This window comes from Vespula vulgaris, chromosome 3 (assembly GCF_905475345.1).
Source record: "Vespula vulgaris chromosome 3, iyVesVulg1.1, whole genome shotgun sequence".
NCBI lineage: Eukaryota > Metazoa > Arthropoda > Insecta > Hymenoptera > Vespidae > Vespula > Vespula vulgaris.
Window position 1 is genome coordinate 503,104 of NC_066588.1, and position 11,331 is coordinate 514,434.

At 32.9% G+C, this 11,331-nt stretch overlaps 5 protein-coding genes across 10 annotated transcripts in view; 4 read left to right on the forward strand and 1 right to left on the reverse strand.

The window, feature by feature from the left end:
* Positions 1 to 11,331, reverse strand: part of LOC127062712 (uncharacterized) — a 136,459-nt gene that overhangs the window by 63,932 nt on the left and 61,196 nt on the right. The window lies entirely within an intron of this gene.
* On the forward strand, positions 1,114 to 2,638 carry LOC127062172 (odorant receptor 13a-like). The gene is made up of 6 exons (XM_050989923.1): positions 1,114 to 1,342; positions 1,419 to 1,869; positions 1,930 to 2,029; positions 2,110 to 2,232; positions 2,298 to 2,453; positions 2,514 to 2,638. Exons 1-6 carry the CDS (start codon positions 1,114 to 1,116, stop codon positions 2,577 to 2,579), a joined length of 1,125 nt encoding a protein of 374 aa, XP_050845880.1. The 3' UTR covers positions 2,580 to 2,638.
* LOC127062173 (odorant receptor 13a-like) lies at positions 3,441 to 5,029 on the forward strand. The gene is made up of 6 exons (XM_050989924.1): positions 3,441 to 3,741; positions 3,830 to 4,280; positions 4,382 to 4,481; positions 4,560 to 4,682; positions 4,748 to 4,903; positions 4,964 to 5,029. The coding sequence occupies exons 1-6, from the start codon at positions 3,441 to 3,443 to the stop codon at positions 5,027 to 5,029; spliced, it is 1,197 nt and encodes a 398-aa protein (XP_050845881.1).
* On the forward strand, positions 6,819 to 8,267 carry LOC127062176 (odorant receptor 13a-like). Its single transcript, XM_050989926.1, has 6 exons — positions 6,819 to 6,975; positions 7,065 to 7,515; positions 7,581 to 7,680; positions 7,763 to 7,885; positions 7,986 to 8,141; positions 8,202 to 8,267. The coding sequence occupies exons 1-6, from the start codon at positions 6,819 to 6,821 to the stop codon at positions 8,265 to 8,267; spliced, it is 1,053 nt and encodes a 350-aa protein (XP_050845883.1).
* On the forward strand, positions 9,081 to 11,310 carry LOC127062758 (odorant receptor 13a-like). Its single transcript, XM_050991459.1, has 6 exons — positions 9,081 to 9,649; positions 9,739 to 10,189; positions 10,256 to 10,355; positions 10,433 to 10,555; positions 10,621 to 10,776; positions 10,837 to 11,310. Exons 1-6 carry the CDS (start codon positions 9,421 to 9,423, stop codon positions 10,900 to 10,902), a joined length of 1,125 nt encoding a protein of 374 aa, XP_050847416.1. The 5' UTR covers positions 9,081 to 9,420; the 3' UTR covers positions 10,903 to 11,310.

An 11,331-nucleotide genomic window follows, 5' to 3' on the forward strand; every position in this document is an offset into this window, starting at 1 on the left:
AAGTACGATGATTTTCCGATCTTTTCGACCTTCCTTTTTTTCAGACTGAAAATATATTCAACGACCCGTTCAATTTTTTACCGAAGTGAGTAAAAAATTACCATATAATAATTATATGACTAGTTACATATATTTCATATTCTACAGATTTTGAAAATAGGTTATTTGTCCACGAATTATATGTTCGTCCTGTACAAAATGAAATCCAAAGACGTAAACACAATCCAACGTGTCATCTGAATTTATCAAATTACGTCTTGAACCGAATAAAAGAATTCCATAGTATTTTAATTTTATACAGATTACATAGAATTGCAATTGTCAATAAGATAAATTATACATCAAAGACGTCAACCTAAATCCAATGAATTAAATTATTAAGCGATTATTATATCTTTTCGACAATGACAAAAATTATCGCATGAAGTTTGTATGAGAATATTCATAATGATATGATTGAAAAATAACTATAAAATTATTATGTATGATAAAACGTCGGTAAGGTAACAAATACAACACAAAGACGACAGTATTATAGTAACCGAGCGAGGAATGAAATCGTTTAGTATTCCTTACTACAGAGGGCTGCGTTTTACTTGATCCTTAATAATATTTATAACTTTTACAGAGACCGATCGAATTCGTTAATAAATCCTAATTGTTTCTTCCTTGTTAAAACTTTATTGCAACCGATAAAATCCGAAAATTTTAATTATATTCTTACCATGAATTTTAGCAAAAGAGAAATATGATATTGCGCTCTTGATTGATTTTACGGAGCATGCGCGAGGAAGAAGCGCTTTGAACGTAAAAAATCTCCAGAGGGATTAGTTCTTCGCGCGTCGTTGCGAGGAGAGCTCTCATGGATGTTGAACGAGATATTGCATCGTTAATAATCAGAAAATATATTGCAAATGAAAATAAACGAAAAAAGAAAGCGATAAAAATTACGACTGACAACGAAACGATTTTCCGCAATTCGTCGTGTAATATATATATTTATTGTTTTTTACATTTAATATTGAACCATAAGCAACGTAAATGTATTTCGATCGACGCGACGCACGCGAAGTTTCCTACGTGGATTACGCTTGCGGCTGGAATCGAAAAATTATGAAGTTCATAGGGATTTGGCCGGACGAAAGAGGATTCACTTACGCGTCCAGCTACAGAGTGTTATTTCCGATCGGTTTTATGTTTTTCTTTATCACCTTACCACAAACAATCAATCTCTATTTCATTTGGGGTGATTTCGAATTGATCGTGGAGAATCTATCGGTGGCAAACATGACTACCACAATTGCTACATTGAAGGCAGCAACTTTTTGGTCCAACGGGAGATGTAATTATACATAAGATTATTTTCTTCGGAAGAAACGAGGTACGTTCACAAATTAATATCTTCATAAAACGTTAAGATATGAAAATACTTCTATCGCGCATGGAAAATGATCGAAGAGAAGCTACGACCGAAGAGAACGTTAGGAAGATGACGAGAATCGCTAATATCAGCAGGAGGATAACAGCTGGAAGTATCATTATGTGTAACTTTCTTGTCTTCACCTATGTAACATTAACAACCCTCATGCTACCGTATACCGGACGCGTTTTGTATTATCACGGTTATTTTCCATACGACACCAGTATCTTTCCGAATTTCGAATTAACCCTGATTGGACAAATTACAGCCGAACTTTACGCAGCCAATAGTTACACAGCCGTCGACACTTTCATGACTATGTTGATGTTACACGTGTGCGGACAATTTTCGAGTCTAAGAAAAAAATTGTCCACGTTGCGTTGCGAAAATAATAATAATTTTCGTACTGATCTAGCAAGGATCGTGGAAAAGTACGATATGCTTAACAGGTACGAGAGAAAAGTTTAAACATGCCTACCGAACCTATACGATATTTCTATCTTTCAAAGATATGCAGAGACAATCGAAGACAGATTCAATGGCATGCTCCTTATTCAAATGCTTGGCTGTACAATACAACTCTGCGTACAATCGTATCAAGTGATTTCGGTAAAAATACAGGAGAAAAATTTTGCTATATCAATTCGATATCGTAAAATGTAATAATGTTTGCATGATTATTATTTCAGGCTTTCGTAGATGACAACCAAGGTTTGCTTGTTGTCCGACTATTCTTTTTTGCTGTATACACGACATACGTCATGCTTCACATCTATCTATATTGTTACGTCGGTCAGAAACTTTTATCCGAGGTAAATATATAACTATGTATCTTATTTGTTTCTCGACAAAAAGAAAAAAAAATATAATATCGCAGGGAATTAAAGTGGCTTATGCCGCGTACAATTGCAACTGGTACAATTTATCACCGAAAGAAGCTAAAAATCTTACAATAATAATGTCTCGAACACAGATAGCGTCGCGCATTACAGCAGGAAAATTTTGTTCCTTCGATCATCAGCTTTTTGGCAACGTGAGTAACAAGTTTTATTCTTCCAATTATAATGAATAAATGAAATTTCCTATCCAACAGATTATAAAAACATCCATGGGTTACTTATCGGTCCTATATGCGATGAAAACCAAAGATGTCCATTAAAACAAGTTCTTCGAAAAAGCGAATTATGTGAAATGAAGTTGAATTATTCTTGAATATTTTTAAAAGTAGTACTATGTTTATTTCAATGATATGATGTAATGTGATTATACGTATTTTTGTCAAATATTTATCGACTTATATCCTGGCGTTCAAAATCACGAAATACTTGAAGCATTACTGAAATTAATCGATCTATATTTAAAAAAATCTTTTTTCTGATTCTTTCATATATAAAATACGTCGGTAATGTAACCACACATACAAACGATAATATTATAGTAACCGAGCGAGGGATGAAATCGTTTAGTATTCCTTACTACAGAGGGCTACGTTTGACGTGATTCTTAATCATTATTATAATTTTTTCATAGACCGAACGAATTCGTTAATTAATCCCAATTGATTCCTCGTCGCAGAAACTTTATTGGGACCGATAAAATTCTAGAACTTTAATTATATTTTAGCCATGAATTTTAGCAAAAGAGAAATATGATAATACCGTCTTGATTGATTTTACGGAGCATGCGCGAGGAAGAAGCGCTTTGAACGTAAAAATACTCAAGAGGGATCAGTTCTTGATGCGTCGTTGCGAGGAGAGCTTTCATGGATGTTGATCAAGATATTACACTATTAGTAATCAGAAAATATATTGCAATTAAAATAAACAAAAAAAGAAAACGATAAAAATTACGATTAATAACTACATGGTTTTTCGTAATCTATCGTGCAATATATATATATATATATATATACATATATACATATATATATATATATTTATATATAATTATATATAAATACATATATGAACATATATAAATATATATATATTATTTTACATTTAACATTAAATTAACGAAAATGTATTTCGATCGATACGACGTACACAAAGTGTCCTATGTCGATTACGTTTGTGGTTGGAATCAAAAAATTATGAAGTTTATGGGGATTTGGCCAGACGAAAGAGGATTCGCCTATGCGTCCAGCTACAAAGTGTTATTCCCAATTGGTTTGATGTTCCTCTTTATTTCCTTACCACAAACAACCAATCTCTACTTTATTTGGGGTGACTTCGACTTGATCGTGGAGAATCTTTCGGTGGGAAACATGACCACCACAATTGCTATTTTGAAGACTGCAACTTTTTGGTCCAACGGGAGATGTAATTATACATAAGATTTTTTCTTCGGAAGAGGCGAGGTACATTCGCAGATTAATATTTTCATAAAACAATTATTTCTATCGTCAAGATATGAAATTACTTCTATCGCGCATGGAAAATGATAGAAAGGAAGCTACAACGGAAGAAAACGTAAAGAAAATGATGAGGATCGCTGATATCAGCAGGAAGATAACAGCTGGAAGTATCATAATGTGTAACATTCTTGTCATAACTTATGTGATATTAAGAACCCTCTTGTTACCATATACGGGACGATCTTTATATTATCGTGGTTATTTTCCATACGACAGTCGTACCTTTCCAAATTTCGAATTGACCCTGATTGCACAAATTACAGCAGCAGTTTACACAGCCAATAATTACACAGCTGTCGATACTTTCATGACCATGTTGATGTTACACGTGTGCGGCCAAATTTCGTGTCTCAGAAAAACATTGACCAGGTTGTGCTCCGAAAATAACAATAATTTTCGAATCGATCTACGAAGGATTGTTGAAAAATATGATATGCTTAACAAGTACGAAAAGACAAGATATTTAAACATGTTTTATACATATAAATAAGAAAACATATTTAAACATGTTTACTTGATTGGTATAATACTTATACTTTACATAGATATGCTGAGATAATAGAAGACAGATTCAATGGCATCTTGCTTATCCAAATGCTTGGATGTACGGTACAACTCTGTGTACAATGGTATCAGGCGATTTCGGTAAGGATAAAGGAAAAAAATCTAACTATATTAATTCGATATTTGTAAAATGTAATTATAGTTACGTGACTATTCCAGGCTCTTGTGGACAACGATCAAGGTCTCTTGATAGTCCGACTATTCTTTTTTGCTGTATACACGACATACGTTATGCTTCACATCTATCTATATTGTTACGTCGGCCAGAAACTTTTTTCCGAGGTAAATATATAACTATATATCTTATTTGTTTCTCGATAAAAAGAAAAAAAAATGTAATATCGCAGGGAACAAAAATGGCTTATGCCGCGTACGATTGCAGCTGGTACAACCTGTCGCCGAACGAAGCTAAATATCTTACTATAATAATGTGTCGAGCACAAATATCGTCACGCATTACAGCAGGAAAATTTTGTACCTTCAATCATGAGCTTTTTGGCAAGGTGAATAGCAAATTTTCATCTTTTGATTATAATAAATAAATAAAATTATCTACCCAACAGATTTTAAAAACATCCATGGGTTACTTGTCGGTCCTATATGCGATGAAAACCAAAGATATCCATTAAAACATGTTCTTCGAAAAAGCGAATTATGTGAAATGAAGTTGAATTATTCTTGAATATTTTTAAAAGTAGTACTATGTTTATTTCAATGATATGATGTAAAGTGATTATACGTATTTTTGTCAATTTTTGATCGATTTATATCCTTAAACCTAATATCAAGAAATACTTAAAGCGTTCTTACGAAAGTAACACATGGCTTTTTCAAGAAAAAAAAAAAAAATCTAAATTTCTTTTTTATTTCTTTCATATATAAAAATTTTTTGAAATTAATTTCTTTGGGGAATTTTTATATTACTTCAGAGAAAAAAAAACAGATACATAGATTTATTTTTTTTCGATAAATTTTATTACTCAAGTCATTAATATTCTACTGCCTCATATGGAAAAGGATCGAAAAGAAATTAATCTCAAAGAAGAAGCAAAAAAAAATGATGAAGATGGCGAAAATTTTTAGAAGGACATTCATTGAATGTGCTTTAACGTATTACGTGATAATTGTTCATTTCGTCATTTTGCATCTTTTAATACTTCGTTATATCGACCGTAGACTTGTAATACGATCAAATGCGCGTACACATACAATCGGTACCAAATTACGAACTATTACTTTGAGTTTACGTTCAAACATTGGCTACTTGCTGCGCAGGCGATATTTCCACAGGGAAAATATTTTTGTCGCTACTTTGGTATTCCATGTATACGGACAACTTAAAATTTTAAAACAACGTTCGTGTGATTTACATTGTATAAATGACAAAAATTTTATATTAAAATTGTTCGAATCGCTAAGCAGCAAGTTTTGAACAGATACTTAAAAAAAAAAAAAATGTTATCATACATTTACATGAAATTTAATAATACAGAACTTGTTATTTTCTGGTCGCTTCTTTTCTGAAAATGATGAGAAATACTGCATGAAGTTTTCATGACAATACGAACAGAGATATTTCAAAAATAAATATAAAAATATTCAGTATGTTAACACGTCGGTAAGATAACCGACACAAACTACTACACACACAAACGACAGTAATATAGTAACCGAGCGAGGGATGAAATCGTTTAGTATTCCTTACTACAGAGGGCCGCGTTCAACGCGATCCTTAATCATTATTATATTATATAGCAAAGACCAAACAAATTCGTTAATACACCCTAATAGTTTGGACGTTCTTAAAATTCCATTGGAATCGAAAAAAACATGAAAATTTTAATTATAGTTTTATTATGAATTCTAACGAATCAGAAATATGATAAAGCGGTCTTGATTGATTTTACGGAGCATGCGCGAGAAAGAAGCGCTTTGAACGTAAAAATATTCAAGAGGGATTAGTTCTTGATGAGTCGTTGCGAGGAGAGCTTTCATGGATGTTGATCGAGGTATTACATTATTAATAATCAAAAAATATATCACAATTAGAACAAATAAAGAAAGAAAGCGGTAAAAATTACGATTAATAACGATACGGTTTTCGGTAATCTATTGTGTGATATATATATATTTACATACATACGTACACACACACACACACACACACACACACACACAGACACACACACACATATATATATACAAATATATATAAATATATGTAAATATATATATTTTTTTATTTTACATTTAATATTAAATCATACACAATAAATGTATCACGATCGATGCGACGCATACAAAGTTTCCTACGTGGATTACGCTTGCGGTTGGAATCGAAAAATTATGAAGTTTATGGGGATTTGGCCAGACGAAAGGGGAATCTCCTATGCGTCCAGCTACATAGTGTTATTCCCAATGGGTTTCATGTTTCTCTTTATCACCTTACCACAAACAATCAATCTCTATTTCATTTCGGATGACTTCGAATTGATCGTGGAGAATCTATCGGTAGCAAACATCACTATCACGATAGCTCTATTGAAGACAGCAACTTTCTGGTCCAACGGGAAAAGTAATTATACATAAGAATATTTTTTATGAAAGAAGCGAGGTGCCTTCAGAGATTAATATTGTCATACATCAATTATTTCTATCGTCAAGCTATGAAAGAACTTATATTACGCATGGAAAATGATCGAAGAGAAGCCAAAGTTCAGGAGAACGTTAGGAGGATGATGAGAATCGCTGATATCAGCAGGAGGATAACAGCTGGAAGTATCATAATGTGTAACTTTCTTGTCTTTACTTATGTGACATTAAGAACTCTCTTGCTACCATATACCGGACGAGATTTGTATTATCATGCCTATTTTCCATACAACACCAGTATTTTTCCGAATTTCGAACTAACCCTGATTGGCCAAATTACAGCGGCACTTTACGCAGCCAACAGTTACACAGCAGTCGACACTTTCATGACTATGTTGGTGCTACACGTGTGCGAACAATTTTCGTGTCTCAGAAAAAAATTGAACAAGTTATGCTGCGAAAGTAACAATAATTTTAGAATCGATCTAGCAAGGATCGTGGAAAAGTACGATATGCTTAACAGGTACGAGAAAAAAAATGTGTTTCAACATTTTTAACAAAATAATATAATATTTTTATTTTTCATAGATATGCTGAGACAATCGAAGACAGATTCAACGGCATGCTGCTCATCCAAATGCTTGGATGTACAATACAACTCTGCGTTCAATCGTATCAAGCAATTTCGGTAGAAATATAGGAAACAAATGTTTATTAGTTATATTAATTCGATATCTTAAAACGTGATCACGTTTTTGTGACTATTTCAGGCTCTCGTAGATGACGATCAAGGTCTGTTGATAGTCCGACTATTTTTTTTTGCTATATACACGACATACGTCATGCTTCACATCTATCTATATTGCTACGTCGGTCAGAAACTTTTTTCCGAGGTAAATACGTAACAACGTGTTTCATTATTTTGTAAAACGAACAAATTTAATATCTCTAGAGATATTACATTTTATAATATTACAAAAAAATGTAATGCAGGGGACGAAAATAGCTTATGCCGCGTACGATTGCAAATGGTACAATCTGTCACCGAGCGAAGCTAGATATCTTACAATAATAATGTGTCGAGCACAAATATCGTTGCACATTACAGCAGGAAAATTTTGTTCCTTCAATCATCAGCTTTTTGGCAACGTAAGTAGCAAATTTTGATCTGCTAATTATAATGAATAAACGAAATTTCCTATCCAACAGATTTTAAAAACATCCATGGGTTACTTGTCGGTTCTATATGCGATGAAGACCAAAGATGAGGATTAAAACGTTCGAAAAGAAAATTATCTCAAATGAAGATGAATTATTATTTAATATTTTTAAGAAGAATACTTTGTTTACTTTAATGAAACGATGTAACGTGATTATAGGTCTTTTTGTGAACTTTTTATCGACTTATATCCTTAAGCCCAATATCACTAAATATTTAACGCATTCCTATGAAACTAATCTATCGATATTTAAAAAAAAAAAATCTTTTTCTTTTTTTTTTCTTCTACTTCTTCCACATATATAATTTTCTTCAAATTATTTTCTTTGATGAATTTTTCCTTCAAAAAGGAAGTAAGAAAAAAAAATTAATAAAAAAACGAATAGATAGATTTATTATCTTTCAAGGTATTATATCGTTCAAGCCTTTAGTGTCCAACTAATTGATAGGAAAAAGGATGGAAAAGAAACGAATCTGTTTCAAAGTAACTAAGTGTGATTAAAAAATAACTAGAAAAAAATTATGTATGTTAATACGTCGATAAAGTAACAGACGACAGTAACACAGTAACCGAGCGAGTAATGAAAATCGTTTAGTATTCCTTACTACAGAGGGCCGCATTTAATATGATCATTAATGATTACTATAATTTTTACATAGATTAATCAAATTCATTAATTCATCCCATTTGTTCATTCGTTCATTAAAACTCCATTGGAACCGAAAAAACCTGAAAATGTTAACCTTTTTTTTATTATTATGAATTTTGACAAATGACAAATATGAGATTATGGTCTTGATTGATTTTACGGAGTATGCGCGAGAAAGAAGCGCTTTGAACGCAAAAAAAAATCTCGAGAGGGATTAGTTCTTCGCACGTCGTTGCGAGAAGAACTTACATGGATGTTGATCGAGGTATTACACTATTAGTAAGCAGAAAATATATTGCAATTAAAATAAACGAAAAAAGAATGCGGTAAAAATTACGATTATTAACTACATATACGGTTTTTTCTAATTTATCGTGTAACATATACATATATACATGCATACATACATGCATACATGCATACATACATACATACATGCATACATATATGTGTTATTTTATATTTAATATTAAACCATTAATCATAAATATATCTCGATCGATGCGACGCACACAAAGTTTCCTATGTGGATTACGCTTGCGGTTGGAATCGAAAAATTATGAAGTTCATGGGGATTTGGCCGGACGAAAGAGGATTCGCCAATGCGTCCAGCTACAAAGTGTTATTCCCGATCGGTTTCATGTTTCTCTTTATTACCTTACCACAAACAACCAATCTCTACTTCATTTGGGGTGATTTCGAATTGATCGTGGAGAATCTATCGGTGGGAAACATGACTACCACAATTGCTATTTTGAAGACAGCAACTTTTTGGTCCAACGGGAGATGTAATTATACATACGATTATTTTCTGCGAAAGAAGCGAGGTACATTCATAAATTAATATTTTCCTAAACCAATTATTTCTATCGCTAAGCTATGAAAGTACTTCTGTCGCATATGGAAAATGATCGAAAAGAAGCTACAGCCGAGGAGAACGTTAGAAAGATGACGAGAATCGCTGATATCAGCAGGAGGATAACAGCTGGAAGTATCATTATGTGTAACTTTGTTGCCGGTACTTACGTGACATTTAGAACCCTTCTGTTACCATATACCGGACGAGTTTTGTATTATCGTGCTTATTTTCCATACGATACCGGAATTTTTCCTAAATTTGAACTAACTCTGATTGGCCAAATTACAGCTGCACTTTACGTAGCCAATAGTTACACAGCCGTCGATACTTTCATGACCATGTTGATGTTACACGTGTGCGGACAAATTTCCTGTCTCAGAAAAAAACTATCCAAGCTGTGTTGCGAAAGTAACAATAATTTTAGAATCGATCTAGCAAGGATTGTGGAAAAGTACGATATGCTTAACAGGTACGAGAAAAGACAGTGCGTTTCAACATTTTTAGCAAACTTATATAATATTTCTATTTTTCATAGATATGCTGAGACAATCGAGGATAGATTCAACGGCATGCTGCTCATCCAAATGCTTAGCTGTACGGTACAACTTTGCGTTCAATCGTATCAAGCGATTTCGGTAAAAATAAAGGAAACAAATTTGACTATATCAATTCGATATCTTAAAATGTGATCACGTTTGCGTAACTATTCCAGGCTCTCGTGGATGACGATCAAGGTCTCTTGGCGGTCCGACTATTCTTTTTCGGTATATACACTACATACGTCATGCTTCACATCTATCTGTATTGTTACGTCGGTCAGAAGCTTTTTTCTGAGGTAAGTATATAACTATGTATCTCATTTGTTCCTCGATAAAAAGAAAAAAAAATGTAATATCGCAGGGAGCGAAAATGGCTTATGCCGCGTACGATTGCAGCTGGTACAATTTGTCACCGAGCGAAGCTAGATGTCTTACTATAATAATGTGTCGAGCACAAATATCGTCGCGCATTACAGCAGGAAAATTTTGTTCCTTCAATCATGAGCTTTTTGGCAAGGTGAACAGCAAATTTTCATCTTTTGATTATAATAAATAAATAAAATTATCCACCCAACAGATTTTAAAAACATCCATGGGTTACTTGTCGGTGCTATACGCGATGAAGACCAAAGATGACGATTAAAATGATCGAAAAAGCGAATTATCTGAAATGAAGTTGAATGATTCTTGAATTCTTTGAAAAATGATACTATTTATTTAAATGCAACGATATAACACGATCATACGTCTTTTTGTCAAATTTTTATCGATTTGTATCCTGAAGTCCAATATCACGAAATATTTACCCCAGGTAAAACGACGCGTCGTCGATAAAAAAAAATGTTTTTATAAATCTCTCAAATAGTGACCACGAGAGTTAAGCGAAGTTACAAGTGACAAGGGGTTTAGAAATTCTTACCATAGAGGGATCTGTTTAAAAGTATTTTACGCATAAGTATATATCTTACGAACGGATAAAAAATTTCTAATTTTTAGGGCAAGTCAATATAATCTAAAATAATCATTGATCATAACCCATTACGCTTGTTCTACCACGATTATTACGATTATA